This window comes from Pan troglodytes, chromosome 19, assembly GCF_028858775.2.
Source record: "Pan troglodytes isolate AG18354 chromosome 19, NHGRI_mPanTro3-v2.0_pri, whole genome shotgun sequence".
In the NCBI taxonomy this organism is placed as follows: Eukaryota; Metazoa; Chordata; class Mammalia; order Primates; family Hominidae; genus Pan; species Pan troglodytes.
The window spans coordinates 38007803-38024398 of record NC_072417.2 but is presented as its reverse complement, the minus strand read 5'-3'; the positions used below and the strand labels follow the sequence as shown (position 1 = coordinate 38024398).

Sequence of the window (16596 nt, the reverse complement as noted above, 5' to 3'; positions counted from 1 at the left end):
CCGTCTCAAACAAAAAAACAAAAAAACAAAAAAACCTTTAGCTCCTCTGAGCAATTGCGACTAGAGCATAATCATTGGCTATCTTAAAAATATACTCTGATGCCAGGTGTGGTAGCTCACATCTATAATCTCAGACTTTTGGGAGGCCAAGGTGAGAAGATCCCTTGAACCCAGGAGTTCGAGACCAGCCTGAGTAACATAGTAACAAACCCTATCTATACAAAAAATACAAAAATTAGCTAGGCATGGTGCTGCACACCTGTAGTCCCAGCTACTTAGGAGTCTGAGGTAGGAGGATCACCTGAGCTCGGGAGGTCGAGGCTGTGGTAAGCCATGATCACACCACTGGGCAATCCAGCCTGGGTGACACAGCAAGACCCTTTCTCTAAACAAAACAAAACACTCTGGGCTGGGAATGGTGGTGGCTCATGCCTGTAGTACCATCACTTTATGAGGCTGAGGCGGGAGGATTGCTTGAGCTCAGGAGGTTGAGGATGCAGTGAGCCAAGATTGCACCACTGCACTCTAGCCAAGGTGACAGAGCAAGACCTTATCTCAAACAAACAAACAAAAACCACAGACACACACACTCACTCTGGTCACTTTGGCAGGTTTATTTTCATTAAAATTTATGTTATCTCTCAACTCCCAGGATCCTAGTCAGGTCTGTGGTTTTCTGATCCTTGAGCCCAGAAACCCACCTTAAGTTGTTACAAACACTAAGATCATTAGCATTATTTATTTTAATTCACAGACCTTAGATGAGAAGAAACTGGATATCTGATCTAGTTCATCCTCATTTCTTGCCACATGTTCTCTCCATGATATGTGCCAAGGGGCAGTCTAGCTTGAATATCCCACTGATGATGTGCGACTTACTGTTTCCTGAGGCATTCATTTAATCTCTGAGTACTTGGACACTCCCTATGTATAACTTCTCAAGCCTTCCTGAATGCACTCTTATCTCTGCAAATTGTGATAATGAGTCAAAGCAATTTCTGGTGTCATCCTTTCTGGCTTGACTGAAGAATCACAAATACTCCTTTTATTGGCATTGTTACCAAGTTCTACCAGAGTGGCCAAGTGTATCTGCTTGTTTAAGCAGGGAGAGGAATTCATGCTAAAATTCATCTCTAAAGGAAGATACCTTGGCATTCATTACTAAAGGTGACTGATTGAGAAAGGACCTTGTGGTTTGGGATGGAAGATGAGTACAGAGGAGTTTCTGACTCTAGGTGGTTCTGAGGTTATGTATAAAGCCAAGGTGACACTTCCTTGTTTTGAGACCTTTTCTCTTTCCTTTTTTTGAGACAGGGTCTTGCTCTGCTGCCCAGGCTAGAGTGCAGTGGCATGTTTACAGCTCACTGCAGACTTGACTTCCTAGGCTCAAGTGATTCTCCCACCTCAGTCTCTCTAGTAGCTGGGCCTACAGGCATGCACCACCATACACAGCTGATTTTTGTATTTTTTGTAGAGACAGGTTTTCACCACGTTGCCCAGGCTGGTCTCAAACTCCTGGACTCAAGCGATCCACCCACCTCAGTCTCCCAAAGTGCTAGGATTACAGGTGTGAGCCACCATGCCTGGCCAAGGCCTCCTTCCTTCCTTCCCTCCCTCCTTCCTTCCATCCTTCCTTCCTTCCTTTTTCTTTCTTTCTTTCTTCTTCTTTCTTTCTTTCTTCTTTTTTTCCTTTCTTCTTTCTTTCTTCTTTCTTTTTCTTTATTTCCTTTCTTTTTTTCTTTTTTTTGAGACGGAGTTTTGCTCTTCTTGCCCAGGCTGGAGTACAATGGCGCAATCTTGGCTCACCGAAACCTCCACCTCCCGAGTTCAAGTGATTCTCCTGCCTCAGCCTCCCAAGTAGCTGGGATTAGAGGCATGCACCACCACACCTGGCTAATTTTGTGTTTTTAGTAGAGACGGGGTTTCTCCATGTTGGTCAGGCTGGTCTCGAACTCCCAACCTCAGGTGATCCACCCGGCTCGGCCTCCCAAAGTGTTGGAATTACAGGGGTGAGCCACTGCGCCCGGCCAAGACCTATTTTCTATCAGTATCCAAGTCTTAGGATATCGTCACTCAAAACAGAGATGATGTCTTCTCAGAGAATTTAGTGCTGTATTTTTCATACTGTCATCTCCAGCCAAGCCACCCTGGAAATCTATGTATAAATACATAAAATACTAAATTATGAGAATTAAGTTATAGCTTAGCACAATCTTGATATCAGAGATCAGAACTTAGAACTCACAGAAAATTTCAGAAGCAGTTGTCTGCTTTCTGCATTCTGATCCATGGCTAGAGACAGAGGACTCAATTGCCACTTCTGAATTAATGCCTCCTTTTAGTCATTGGCTTTTTGTTTTTGCTTTATTGTTTTCATTATGATTTTGAGACAGGGTCTTGCTCTGTTGCCCAGGATGGAGTGCAGTGGCGCAGTCTCAGTCCACTGCAGCCTCTGCTTCCCAGGCTCATGCGATTCTCTCACCTCAATCTCCCAAGTAGCTGGGACTACAGGCGTGTGCCACCACACTCAGATGGAATTTCACCATGTTGGCTAGGCTGGTCCTGAACTCCTGGACTGGAATGATCTGCCTGCCTCGGCCTCCCAAAGTGCTGGGATTACTGCACTTTGCAGTGAGTCACTGCACCTGGCTCGTTTCCTTATTTGTATTTATTTTTTTATCTTACCATTTGAAGGTGTTGGTAAATAACGGACACCAAAAAGGAGGCAAGCAAGTAATGAGGCCTGAAGATTACTGAAGACCCACCACCTGGAAAGTCCAACTCAGTGGTTCTTAGGTGTTCGGGAGGGGCTCACTGAAGTCTCGACCTCCAGGGCTGAAGCAGTGCTACCACCTCAGTCTCCCGAGTGGCTGGGACTACAGGGTGCACCACCATGCCTAGCTAATTTAATTTTTTGTAGAGATGGGGTTTTGCTATGTTGGCCAGACTAGTCTCGATCTCTTGGCCTCAAGTGATCCTCCCACCTCAGTCTCTCAAAGTGCTGGTATTGCAGGTGACAGCCACTGTGCCCCGCCTATTGGTTGGTTTTGTTGTTTGTTTCTTGCTTCCTCAAACTCATAACTTGCCATTTTGTTCAAGGGCCACCCATTCACAGAAGAGTGTGCCTGGGGCTCCTCCAGCTGGCTTCACACAATTAGCTATTTACCAAAGCAGAATTCACCTGTGTGATTCTTGAATCATTAGGCTAAAGGACAGGGCCATCCAAATCTTTCCTGCTTGAACAGAAATTACACTTTCTTAGCACAAAACAGGCATTTCAGCCCTAGTCTTCAAGTAGTAATGGGAAAATCAGAGAATGTTCTTGGGATATGCAGTGGGTGCATCTGACACAAGGGCCACGGAAGAGAAATACTTTAGGGTTCGGGTCACTAGAGTTCAGGGTTCAAAGGAATTAATGGAACCTGAACTGGGGCTGATTCTGCCATTCTTCTGACTGTAACTACAAAGTTTATACATTTCTCTCCCTGGAAAACTTTCTTTCCTATCAAAAGGGAAAGGAAAACCAACCACTATTTCTCCAAAAGCTATTCTCTTGAAGAACCAGAGTCTTGCGTTATCTGGATAGTTTCTAGAGAAACTATGCAGATTTTCACCCTTAGGGACTCTTTAAGCCTTAGGGTTTAAAAACCACTAGGCTGCTTCCCATTTTGCAGGGCAACTGGGACTGCAGGACCCTAATTAACTGAAATCCTCACTGTCCCAGATGTGGAGGGCAGCTGGTGGTAGCGGATGGCCAGATGGCAGTAAATCTCCCTCACCAAGCCTTACACCAAGGCTGTTGTTCACCGGCAGTAGAGCAGCTTAATTTCAGTTCCTTTTTATTTATCCTGCTTAGAAATGGCAAAAGAACGTCAGATGAGGAATATGGAGGAGGAGAAACAAGAAGTGGGGAGAAGGGAGATAATTTTTCTTTTCTTTTTTTTTTGAAACACAGTCTTACTCTGTCGCCCAGGCTGGAGTGCAGTGGTGCGAACTTGGCTCACTGCAAGCTCCGCCTCCCGGGTTCACGCCATTCTCCTGCCTCAGCCTCCTGAGTAACTGGGATTACAGGCACCCGCTACCACGCCCGGATGATTTTTTGTATTTTTAGTAGAGATGAAGTTTCACTGTGTTAGCCAGGATGGTCTCGATCTCCTGACCTCGTGATCCACCCACCTCGGCCTCCCAAAGTGCTGAGATTATAGGTGTGTGCCACCGCTCCCAGCCAGGAGGAGATAATTTTTCACAACAAGATAATGTCCCTTAGATTATCGAGTGCTGTCTACATTTCAGTGCAGATTCTTGGAGTTATTTCAAAGTTTCTTCTGATTTGATCTAGAAGAATAAGATCTAGAATCTGGGGCAAGATTATCCAAACCTGAAATCATGGCCTCAGGAATACCTTATACCAAGTCTTGGAATGTGGGTTTTCGTATAAGCAGCTCTCTTCTTTACAACAGCTTTGCTGTTTTTGAGGTCAGAACAGGAGCCCTCTTTCTCAATGACGATTAAAATAAAACTTCAGGGCAAAGTTTTTGAATCTTAGCAACACATGGAAACATATGTCCTGTTGCCAAAAAAATTTTAATTGCCTAATCCAAACCAGAATATTTAGATCAACCTGTATACTATATATTATCTCTGATATACTATATCTGTAGTCCTCAGCATTATTCTTCATAAAACCAAATACCCACTTATTCGCTGAGTGGCCAGATCTAAGAGGAAGCTTTTCTGCCTTTACAGGGATGGCCTTTTGAATAATTGAGCAGATGAAGCATTGGAATGTGAAATATTTGTAAATCAATGGTCAGCTCTAGTCAACCTCTTGGTGCTTTTGTTTCCTCTGGTCCCAGATGTGTCTCCTGGCTCTGGAAAGGGAGAGGCCAGTAGTAGGATCAGAAAAGGGAGCAACTAACCAGAAAACACCTAAGTTATGAGGTTTGTGCTTTTCCTGACTTAGAGAAAGTCCACATCTCAGGAGATAAACAGTTCTGGCTGCAGCTCTCTGGAGTAATCCCCTGAAATGGTGCCAGAGGGAGCATGCAGGGTAGCCAAGATTCTGACTCCTTGAACCATGGTCTAGCAAAGCCCTCAGATCCTGCATGAGAGCGCTTCCTATTTGTAAAATACCCTGGGGATCTCTCCAGTGAGGCTTGGGGGCCAGATCAGCCCCATTCCTAGCTGAGACTTGCAGAGCTCCTCTGAGAGATTGGACCTTCGCATTCCCTTGAGATGGACGTTCACATTCTCTACCTGCTCAGCCCTCAGCGAGCCAGCCCCACTGCCTCTGCCGCCCTTCTCACACACACAAGCCTGCTGCCGCAGTTGCCAGAGCATTCGGTCAAAGCAGGGCGCCACAACCACAGAGCAAATGAGGGAAGTGGGGCCGAGACACAAACATCCTGTCCTCATGACATCAAATGGCTCCAGCTTGAGAATCGGGGTCACTGCCCAGTGACATACACAAACGTCTCATCCCTCTAGCCACTGCCAGTAAGAGGGCATTTTCTCCTGAGTCCATGGATTGAAAAAGTGCTATCCTTTGGCTTGTGATGTCAGTGACAGGTGACAGTGACTAGAACGCGCCGCTGCTGACCGGATGAGTAGGGATGTGTTGAGCAGAGGCCAGGCAGGAGTTCTGCTGAGGATGAAGTGAGTGCAGGCTCGCAGGACGTTCCTTCTCTTTCAAGGCACCAATTTAAGAGAGAGGGACTGAATGAGGAGCACAGAGCTGGAGCTCCCTCTGTTCAGTCCGTCCCATCTTTCCAGGACTCCCCCTTGCCCAGCTCTGTTTTTCTTTGCAGGACTTGGGGGTTCTCGCGCCAGGTCTCTCACCTTGTGTATGACCGCTTCCAGTTAAAGATCTCCTCCAGGTTGGAAGAGGAAGAGACTTCCCGCCTCTGCAAGGCTCCCCCACGACGACGGCCCCCAAGGAAGGAAGCTCTGTGCCTGCTCAGCCCTTTAATCCTCTCCTCCGTTCGGAAGAACTCAGTCAAGGTCCGGAAGGACTCCAAGATGACCTCATGGCTCCAGGCTGGCAAGGGCTCCTGGCGCAGGAAGCCACAGTGGCCTCCGTGGCGACTGAGCAGGAGGAAGAAGTAGGGGTTGCTGTGGAAGAGTTCAGTTGTCAGAGTGTGGTCTGGGGGTCCACACACGGGGTCGTCAGCACTGCAGATACACAGCACAGGCACGGCCGCCTCATCCACATCCCGGAGGGGGTCGTTGCGGTCCCAGTAGGTATCCCAGCTGATGGGGAAGCTTTTCGTGTGGCAGAAGAGAGCCTCCTCAAACTCTCGAAGGGAACGGCTCCTGAACAGTCTGCTGGTGTCCACAGTGTCCTCCAGGGCTGTGGCATACCTGGCAGCGAGATGTTTAGTGGGGAAGGTGGGAAAGAGAGGGAAGAATGAGAACATCAGGTGACAGCAGATGAGACAGACAGACAGCCCGCAGGCCAGATCTGTCCACAGAGGCTTTCTTTGGCCATTTAGGGCTTCGAAAACATTTAATTTCATGGCCATCATTTAAAACCAGATAAGGCTGGTTGCGGTGGCTCACGCCTGTAATCCAAACACTCTGGGAGGCCAACGAGGTGGGTGGATCACTTAAGTCCAGGAGTTTGAGAACAGCCTGGGCAACAGGGCGAAAACCCATCTCTAAAAAAAAAAAAAAAAAAAAAAAATTAGCTTGGCATGGTGGCTCAGTCCCAGCTATTCAGGAGGCTGAGGTGGGAGGACTGCTTGAGCCTGGGAGGTCAAGGCTGCAGTGAGCTATGATTGCACCATTGCATTCCAGCCTGGGTGACACAGAGAGACCATTTCAAAAAATAAAATAAAATAATATAAAATAATAAAATTGGCCAGGCGCGGTGGCTCATGCCTGTAATCCCAGAACTTTGGGAGGCTGAGGCAGGTGGATCACGAGGTCAAGAGATTGAGACCATCCTGGCCAACACGGTGAAACCCCATCTCTACTAAAAATACAAAAATAAGCTGGGCGTGGTGGCACACACCTGTAGTCCCAGCTACTTGGGAGGCTGAGGCAAGAGAATCACTTGAACCCGGGAGGCAGAGGTTGCAGTGAGCCGAGATCGTGCCACTGCGTTCCAGCCTGGTGACAGAGCGAGACTCCATCTCAATAAATAAATAAATACATAAATAAAATAATAAAATTAGAAGATTTCACATAAAATGCAGGTGTCTGGCTTCTCTCGGGAAGTGGGAAGATCCAGCCACATGGGTGGGCATTTCTCAGCACAATGGGTTCCTCCCTCCTTCCTGTGTGATGGTGCCCACTAGGCCTGTCATTCACAGCATCACTGCACCTGTCTATGTGCCCTAGGGGCAGCATTTGACTTCACAGCTGCTGACAGTTCTCCTAACCTCAACTTCTGGCCCTCTGTGGAGAACTTGCTATGAACTGTAACCTCCTAAACTGCTCCTAGAAGAACTTGCTGCTCAGAGTATCCAAACCAGCAGGTGACACCTCTGCTAATAATTCACATTTGACTTTAGGTTGCATTCATTGTTTTTATTTTTGTTTTTTAAACTAACATCCTGTCCTGGTAATGTCACATGACTGTGATGTTGATCAGGTATACCTGGGGCAGATATTCCTAGAGAGTGTGCTGCCTGGCAGAGGAAGCAATTGAGTCTGTCATTAATTTACTGAGTGGATTCCTAAATGGGGGCCTCAGAGCAACTGCTTTGGGTAACAGGGAACATCTTTGCTGTTTCTAGCCCCCTGGAGAGGGCTTGGCATCCTGACAAGGAGGCCAGGATGAGCAGCTCCGTCATTTGAATAGCTCAATCCAGCCTCAGACAGTTGAAATTAGATGTTAATCTCTGACCAGGCATAGTGGCTCACACCTATAATCCCAGCACTTTGGGAGGCCAAGGCGGGTGGATTCCCTGAGTCTAGACATTCAAGACCAGCCTGGACAACATGGCACAATCCCATCTTTATGAAAAATACAAAAATTAACCGGGCATGGTGGCATGTGCCTGTAGTCTCAGCTACTCGGGAGGCTGAGGTGGGGGTCTGGCCCCCACATCCCAGGTCTTTCTGCTACACCACACTGTTGCCATAATGACTTCGACCTCATTCTGCCATCTCCTAAGAAAGCCAGAGTGCAGGCTGGGAATGTCACCTGAGCCCAGGAACTCAAGGCTGCAATGAGTGGTGATTCCACCACTGCACTCCAGCCTGGGCGACAGAGTAAGATCTTGCCTCAAAAAACAAACAAACAGCTGGGCACGGTGGCTCACACCTGTAATCCTAGCACTTTGAAAGCTGGGGCAGGCGGATCACTTGACATTAGGGGTTCCAGACCAGCCTGGCAAACATGGAGAAACCCTGCCTCTACCAAAAAAAATTTAAAAATTAGCTGGGTGTGGTGGTGCACGCCTGCAGTCCCCAGCCACTTGGGAGGCTAAGGCAGGAGAATAGCTTGCACCCAGGAGGTGGAGGTTACAGTGAGCCAAGATCATGTCACTACACTTCAGCCTGGGTGGCAAAGTGAGACTGTCTAAAAAAAAAAGAATTAAAAAAATAATGATTTTAATAAATGCCTACATATATGCGTGTGTGTGTATATATATATATATATATAAATTTTTTTTGAGACAGGGTGTTGCTCTGTCACCCAGGCTAGAGTGCAGCCTAGACCAAGGCTCTCTGCAGCCTCGAACTTCTGGGCTTCGGTGATCCTCCCATCTCAACCTCCTGAGTAGCTGGGACCACAGATGCATGCCACCACACCCGGCTAATTAAAAAAAGAAATTTTTGTAGAGACAGGTTTTCCTATGTTGCCCAAGTTAATCTCAAACTCTTGGGCTGAAGTGATCCTCCTGCCTTGGCCTCCCAAAGTGCTGGGATTACAGGTGGGAGCCACTGCACCTGGCCTCAAATGCCACCATATTTCTGATTCCTGTCACCTCCAGGCTCAGAGACTGTGAGTAAACATTCTGGGCAGATAATCGTTTGCAATTGCTTCCAGAGTGCTCTTTGCTGAGTTGTCAAGCTGTGGGCTAAGTGGTAAATGTCAGGTATCTCTGCTGTCGTGGGCCAGGTGCTCAGATTGCTAGGATACAGCAGGGGGTGCTGAGATGAGGCAAGGGGCCGGGGCAGGAGTCCCTGCTCTAGCACAGTGATACTAGCTGAGTCCATCGATGACCTTTAAACCCGCTTCCCCGGTTCTGTCTAGATTACAGGGTTTGGAAGGCTTTGGAAGATGTGTTCAGAGAACTTTGCCCAAACTGGCCCACGCCTGTTCCAATGCTATGCATAGCTGTTTCTGATTCTTAGCCAGCTCAGGCCCTCTATTGTTTCCATGCTGGTCTGCGGCCTCCGTTACCCACCTGCTGAGGGCGATCTTCTGGTGGAGCAGAAAGCCCCGCTCGTAGGGCCAGGGCAGGCCGGCCTCGAACCACTCTCGGCAGCGCAGCACGGGCGAGATGCAGGCGGCGCCTGTCACGTAGCTGGAGGAGCCGCACTCGCCCAGGTAGGACAGGAGCAGCGCCGAGCCCGAGCCTTCGCTCACCGCGAACAGCGGCGCCGCCGGGTGTCGGAAGCGGATGTATGTGACCGCCTCCTTGAGGTCGGACGGGTCCCCGAAAGGCTGCAGCCGGGGGCTGACCAGTGGGCAACCGTGGTGGCCGCGGCGATGGAAGATGACCGGGTAGTAGCCGCGCTCCAGGGCGAGCAAGCAAAGGCCGAGCACGTTGCGGGTGAGGCGACCCCACGCATTGGGGATCACCAGAAGCACCGCAGGAAGGCCCCCGGCGCTGGTGATACGGCGGCCCCGAACACAAGGTCCCACCACCCAGTCCAGGGCCACTAGCCCATCGTCCGCCAACTGCAGGTACTCCCGGGCCAGCTCAGGCCCAGACGCCACGGGCAGGACGAAGTGGCAGAGGGTCTGCAGGTGGGGCCCGGAGAACCAGGAGCGCGGGCCGGCCTCCAGCGCCTCTGAGCGCCGCAGGGCACGCAGCAGGCACTGGGCCAGGGCCGACGGCTTGCAGACAAGGCTGCACCCTCCCGGCAGTGGCTCGCGCCCGTCGCTGAACTGGTCCGCCGGGCCTCCGCCGTCCGCCTCCTCCCCGTCGCCTCGGTCTTGGGCCCCCGGCAGGGTCCTCCCTCCGACGGCGCGCCCCCAGGGTCCCCGGAGCCGCGGGCCGAGCAGGCCGAGAAGGGCGAGCACGGCCAAGATGAGCGCGAGGGCGGCGCCCCACGGCGGCATGGCGAAGCTGGAGAGCCCCGGCGGGCAGCGGGCGGCGGGGCCGTCTACTCGGCGAGCTCCGCGCTTTGCCCGCGGCTCCGCCCGCCGGCGGCGGCTGCCCAGGGCCCTCCCGCGCGGGCGCGCTCTGGATTGGCCGTGGCCGGGCAGAGGCAGCCAGTTTGGGCCCGGCTGCCCTCGCCCGCCCCCCACCCCGCCCCGGCCCTTTGTACAGCAATTGCAACAAGTGGGAGCAGAGGGTGAGAGGAGCCGGGGCCACCAGGGAGGGAGGGCGCGCCGGCAGCCGGAAGGGAGTGGGGAGGGCACGAGCCGGGGAGAGCGGTGTTGGCCATGGAGAAGTGGGGAGACTGGAGGCCGAGGCTTGGGGACCCGACTGTCATCAGTGTCTTCCGCCAGACCCTGGGCGCTGCGCCCTCAGAGGCCGATGAAAAGAAGCAGAAGGGAGAGGTGAGTAAGTCGCAGCTCCGGGCGCCGGCTCCCGGGGCCCCGTGGGGCGGCGGCAGCGCGCGCGCTCTGCCCTCGGGCGGCCCCGCTCTCCCCCGCCCGGCCCCGCAGCCCCGCAATAACTTGGCTGGGCGGGGTCCGGCACTGGGCTAGAGAGGTCGAGCGCGGCGTCTTGAGCCGCTGGCGGGAGGCTGCTGCTTCCCCGCCTGCATCAGTGCGGGTCCCGCGGACTCCTCGCCCCCGTCCCCGCGAGCTCGGGGCTCCACATCAAGGAAATCCTCAGCCCGGGAGTGGCTTCCCCAGAAGCAGCAGCCCCAAGCCTCCGAGAGTCAGTCGGAGAAAAGGACACACTCAGGCGCCCTGCGACAGGGATGCCCGTCCGACCTACAAGGAACGCCTCGTAAACCGGGGTGCATGGGAGACCACGGAAATAACACGTTCTCGCTGTTTCCAAGCTTTGGGATAGGCATCTCGACCCTCGCTCTCTACCCACGTTTCCCCCCCAAATCCTGGAGAGGGAACCAGAACCAGCGCCCCGCTGCGGGGCGGGCCGGCCAGCGCACCTCCTGGGGGTGAGGCCTGTGGCGTCCCCATCTCGCGGCGACCAATCTCTTTCTAGACGCGCGCCTGCCACCGCTGGGCGACGGCGGAGGAGGGGAAGACAGCAGCCTCTCGGCTGGCTCCGGCCTCCCGGGGCTTCTGGGTTTGGAGAGTTTGGGGAGCGGAGACACCTCCCGAGGCTCCTCCGCGTTGGACCCTATTTGCGAGGGCGGGAGCGGGGTGGGCCGACGGCGAAGCTCCAGAGGTGGGACCCTCTCCCTTCAGCAGCTCCTCCTGACTTCATGATCCTGCCCCTCTTCTCGTTGCAGGTCACACCGACAAATCTGAAGCGGGTTTGCCAGGGGAGTGTACCCGTCTCCCCGGCCTGGGCCACCCGGTCCACAGGGATTCCATTTCCGGCCTTACACTCCGCTCCACGATCCCATCCAGGCGCTGCAGCTGTGCAGCTGCTCTACAGACTGCAGGGACCTGCTGAGACGAATCCCCGGACGAGGAAAGGGGTCCCCCGCCTGCCCTACTGAGCCTTGCGCGCTGACCCGGCTCCTACACTTAACTTTTCCGGCTTCGGGTTTAAGACGCGTGCGCGCACACTCCGCTGCTGTGGGCGGGCATTGGGGCGGGGCGATACCGGGGGCCCACTGTCTGGGGAGGGGCGCGCGCGAGCCCAGGGCCAACGGACGCGCGGGCGGCGTGGGCGGCGCGGGGGCGCCGGGGCTGGAGGGGCGGGACGCGCGCGCTCCCTCGCTGGCGGAGCGGCTGGGCGGCGGGCCGGGCCCGGGGCCGCTTGGAATGGCGCCTCCTCCGCCTTCGCCCCTACTGCTTCTCCTGGCAGCCCTGGCGAGGCTCCTGGGTCCCAGCGAGGTAAGGTGACCCGCTCCTGGGAAGGCCTCGGCCGGGGAGCTCAAAGCGCTTTGCCAAAAGTTCGTCCTGGAAGGAGTGGCGCGCCGAGGGGGACGCGGAGTTCTTCCGCTGGCGGGCTGGGCCTGGGGAGAGAGAGGGCAGGGCCTCGCCGTGTCCAGCGCCCCAGCTCTTCGCTTTGGACCCACAGGTGATGGCTGGACCGGCGGAGGAGGCGGGAGCCCATTGTCCCGAGAGCCTGTGGCCTCTGCCCCCGCAGGTAGGAGCCCTGGAGGGCCCAGGGAGAGAGGGATGTGAAAGGCTAGCCCAGTCCCGCTCCGTTCTCGCCGCACCCTCCACAGTCACTATCTGGGGACCTCTGCCGGTTCCTCAGTCCTCAGTAGCCAAATTCTCCATCCCAGCCTAGCGCTTGGGGCCTGCCGTCCGCTCCCCACCACACACACACGGAGTCCCCCAACTGCCCTAAGCTCTGTTCTTTCCCCATGTATAGGTGTCACCAAGAGTGACCTACACACGAGTGAGCCCAGGGCAGGTGAGTACAAGCAGGGGCCCACCACCCTTGGTGTCCACGCCTGGAGACAGGCGCTCCTAGCAGGCTTCGCCGCCTGTTCTGCTGATCGGCCCCATTCCTTACCACTTCCCTCAGGCAGAGGCAGGGTTCTAGTTCTCCGCCCCACCTCCAAGCCCAGGACAGATCAGCCCCAGGACAGATGGCTCAAAGACAGTGAGCCATAGGCCTGTCATCTGCAATGCTGTGTCAGGATGCTGTTGGGTAGCTGGCTCTGCGGACAAGTGGCTGTGAGTGGAACTCTCTCTGAGAGTAGCTGGAAAAAACCCAGGCTCCAGCTCCCTGAGAAGACAGCGGGAAGTCTCCTGACTTTGTGGGCCCCAGCTTTCTGTAGGAGAGGGTATTAATTCTGTCTCTACCTGTGAGCAGCGAGGGAGGGTATGTGCCAGCACCGTGTACAGTACAGAGCTGCATCGTGCAAGGAGTGTGCCTCCAGTTGCCAGGCTCCACACTGCGGGCTCAGCTTCCGTGGCAGCGTCTCCATCTTCATCGCCAGCTCCTCTGATTTTTCCTTTGAAATACTTATTATTATTATTATTATTTGAAATAGAGTCTCACTCTGTTGCCCAGGCTGGAGTGCAGTGGCACTCACTGCAACCTCTGCCTCCAGGTTCAAGCAATTCTCATGCCACAGCCTCCCGAGCAGCTGGGATTACAGGCGTGTGCCACCTAGCTTAGCTAATTTTGTATTTTTAGTAGAGACGAGGTTTCACCATGTTGTCCAGGCTGGTCTTGAGCTCCTGACCTCAAGTGATCTGCCTGCCTCAGCCTCCCAAGTGCTGGGATTACAGGTGTGAGCCACCATGCCTGGCCTGAAATACCTAACTTAAATTGGCCAGGCATGGTGGCTCACGCCTGTAATCCCAGTACTTTAGGAGGCTGAGGCGGGTGGAACACCTGAGGTCAGGAGTTCAAGACCAGCTTGGCCAACATGGTGAAACCCTGTCTCTACTAAAAATACAAAAATTAGCTGGGCGTGGTGGCACACCCCTGTAATCCCAGCTACTTGGGAGGCTGAGGCAGGAGAATTGCTTGAGTCCAGGAGGCAGAGGTTGCAGTGAGCCGAGACCATGCCACTGCACTCCAGCCTGGCCGACAGAGCGAGACTGTCTCAAAAAAAAAAAAAAAAAAAAAAAAATTCTCTGTAATAGCTCCAGGCCAAGAGTTGTTGCCTCACGCCATCTACCAGATTCCTTTCCTCAAACAGCCCTTTCATGAAGTCATTCCTCTGTTCACAAACTGTCAATGGCTCCTTATTTCCCACCTTATCGTGGCCATATTCTCCGGCCTGGCTTTTCAGGCCTTACTTAAGTAAGCTTCGTCTGACCTCTCCACATCCTTGGTTCCTCTCCAGTTGTGCCAGGCTGTTTGCCACACAAATGAGTGCCAGCCTCGCCCTCACCACAGCCCCTTTGCTCCTGTTTATTCTCCTCCACACCTGGCCTATCCTGACTCGGAGAGTGCAGCTCCCTGCCCTCCTGCCATACTCCCCCAGCCATCTTCCCAGCCCCAGCAGGCATCAGCACCCCCTGAGACACTGCCCGATGGCATCAGCCTTTATTCCTCCCCTCCTCCTCTGAATCTATCTCTGATAATTTAACAACTAATCACTAAGTTTTATTAGTTTGCTGTTTTATTTGCATTAGTTGTTTCCCTGAGTTTCTTACACACTCCTTGCAAGCAGAGTCCAGGAGTTCTTTGGCATCTCCCACAGCATCTAGCACAGCACTGAGCACCAAGTCAACTCAATCAAAGAATAATGAATGATTGATGGAGTATTTCCATCCTGAGATTGTGCACCTGCTGCCTGCCTGCCCTGTATTTGGATGCTCTTGGGAGATTGTATAGATTGGATCGATGGTCTTCATTTGGGGGTTGCTTATGGCTTGGATTGTGGACCTGTAGAGCCATCGTTACACCTGCAGGGAAATATGGCTACAGTGTGGTCTGAGTCTGGCAGGATTATCCAGGCATGCTGTGAGCTTTGAAGGGTGGCACTTGATGGAGAGGAAGGGTGAAAGGAACACTCAGAGGCAAGAGTGGGTACATGCCAATACCCAGGGCCCTTTGTCCTTTCCTGGGCCCTGAAGGTAGAATAGCCATCCAGCTATCCTGGGAGTACCTTTAAACTGGTCCCCTGGATGGGAGAACTTGAGATTCTCTGGGAGGGCTCTGGGCCTGCTTTGATGTCTCTGTGCCTTTCCTCCAGGCTGAGGATGTCACCTTCCTCTACCACCCCTGTGCCCATCCCTGGCTGAAGCTCCAGCTTGCCCTCCTGGCCTATGCTTGTATGGCTAACCCTTCCCTCACCCCTGACTTCAGCCTCACGCAGGATCGGGTATGTAGCTGATGAAAGGCACTTGCCTGGCCCTGGCAGAAGGCTATGGCCCCGTGTGCAGGGAATGGAAAATTCAAGGGTTTCCTCTTGCTTGTCCCCACCTTCCTCGTAGCTCTAACAGTTACCTCCTCTCATAGCCCCTGGTGCTGACTGCATGGGGGCTGGCGCTGGAGATGGCCTGGGTAGAGCCAGCCTGGGCTGCCCACTGGCTGATGAGGCGGAGGAGGAAGCAGAGGAAGAAGAAGGCATGGATCTACTGTGAAAGCCTTTCAGGGCCTGCTCCCTCCGAGCCAACCCCCGGTAGAGGGAGGCTGTGCCGAAGAGGGTGTGTGCAGGTGAGAGACGCTGGGCCCAGGCTTGTTGGCCCTCGGGTTCTCTGAGAGGGGCAGCAGGGTGATTGCTCTCTCCCCTCTCCTTAGGCCCTGGCTCTGGCCTTCGCTCTGCGGAGCTGGCGGCCCCCTGGCACAGAGGTGACATCTCAAGGGCCCAGGCAGCCCTCTCCCAGTGGTGCCAAGAGGCGGAGGCTGCGGGCTGCCCTTGGTCCCCAGCCCACTCGCTCAGCCCTGAGGTTTCCCTCTGCTTCCCCAGGGAGCTTGAAGGCCAAGCAGCCCATGGTGGGAATCCCTGGTAGGGAGAGTAATGCCCCATCTGTGCCCACTGTCTCCCTGCTGCCGGGGGCGCCTGGAGGCAATGCCAGCTCCAGGACAGAGGCTCAGGTGCCCAACGGGCAAGGCAGCCCAGGGGGCTGTGTCTGTTCAAGTCAGGCTTCCCCGGCCCCTCGCGCAGCAGCGCCTCCACGGGCAGCCCGGGGCCCCACCCCACGCACTGAAGAGGCCGCCTGGGCTGCCATGGCCCTGACCTTCCTGCTGGTGCTGCTCACCCTGGCCACGCTCTGCACACGGCTGCACAGAAACTTCCGACGCGGGGAGAGCATCTACTGGGGGCCCACAGCGGACAGCCAGGACACAGTGGCTGGTGAGGAGTTCCCTCCCTACCCTACCCGAGGCCCCCGCCCCACCTTGCGTCGCCCGCCGCCCCCCATAGTTTCCCTGCCCTCCCGCCCTTGACTGCTCGGCGCCCGGCCCACAGCTGTGCTGAAGCGGAGGCTGCTGCAGCCCTCGCGCCGGGTCAAGCGCTCGCGCCGGAGACCCCTCCTCCCGCCCACGCCGGACAGCGGCCCGGAAGGCGAGAGCTCGGAGTGACGGCCTGGGACCTGCCACTGTGGCGTGCGGCTCCTCCCCGCGCCGCGAGGCCGCGACCTCTGCCACGTGGACCGCGCGCGGGGCGCCCCCTGGTGGCGATGGCGCGGCACTGGCCGAGCACTGCGGGGACTTTCCTCCTTGTTGGTTGATGAGTGGGCGGCCAAGGGGAGAAAAGGAGCCGCTTCTGCCTCCCTTGCCAAAACTCCGTTTCTAATTAAATTATTTTTAGTAGACTCTGGAGTTGAGCTTGTGCATCTGCCGCACAGAGACTCCCACCCGGACCCTAGTCCTAGGCCATGGAGGTGGTGTTTGAGGCAGCCCGCCCCCGCTGGCCAACCTGTCCCTGGACATGGGGCTTTAGGAATGTGCTCATGGGAGGGTGGCGTTA

General features: G+C 54.5%; 3 protein-coding genes across 6 annotated transcripts; 2 read left to right on the top strand and 1 right to left on the bottom strand.

Moving 5' to 3' along the window:
• Positions 1-3822: 3822 nt before the first annotated feature.
• ABHD15 (abhydrolase domain containing 15) lies at positions 3823-10643 on the bottom strand. Its single transcript, XM_523591.8, has 2 exons — positions 9360-10643; positions 3823-6360 (listed from the first exon to the last, which is right to left on the bottom strand). The coding sequence occupies exons 1-2, from the start codon at positions 10238-10240 to the stop codon at positions 5835-5837; spliced, it is 1407 nt and encodes a 468-aa protein (XP_523591.2). The 5' UTR covers positions 10241-10643; the 3' UTR covers positions 3823-5834.
• On the top strand, positions 10239-11679 carry LOC134808989 (sterile alpha motif domain-containing protein 1-like). The gene is made up of 3 exons (XM_063800066.1): positions 10239-10476; positions 10690-11253; positions 11551-11679. Exons 1-2 carry the CDS (start codon positions 10239-10241, stop codon positions 11145-11147), a joined length of 696 nt encoding a protein of 231 aa, XP_063656136.1. The 3' UTR covers positions 11148-11253; positions 11551-11679.
• TP53I13 (tumor protein p53 inducible protein 13) lies at positions 11549-16441 on the top strand. Of its 4 annotated transcripts, XM_063798792.1 has the most exons (8): positions 11967-12103; positions 12291-12359; positions 12591-12632; positions 12747-12898; positions 14878-15006; positions 15144-15341; positions 15426-15981; positions 16096-16441. In XM_063798792.1, the coding sequence occupies exons 4-8, from the start codon at positions 12863-12865 to the stop codon at positions 16206-16208; spliced, it is 1032 nt and encodes a 343-aa protein (XP_063654862.1). In that variant the 5' UTR covers positions 11967-12103; positions 12291-12359; positions 12591-12632; positions 12747-12862; the 3' UTR covers positions 16209-16441. The 4 variants fall into 4 exon arrangements, with proteins under 4 accessions (XP_016787600.1, XP_016787599.2, XP_063654861.1 ...); XM_016932111.3 differs by lacking the exons at positions 11967-12103; positions 12747-12898 and adding an exon at positions 11549-11821; XM_016932110.3 differs by lacking the exon at positions 12747-12898 and having other exon boundaries at positions 11898-12103.
• The last annotated feature ends 155 nt before the right edge of the window (positions 16442-16596 follow it).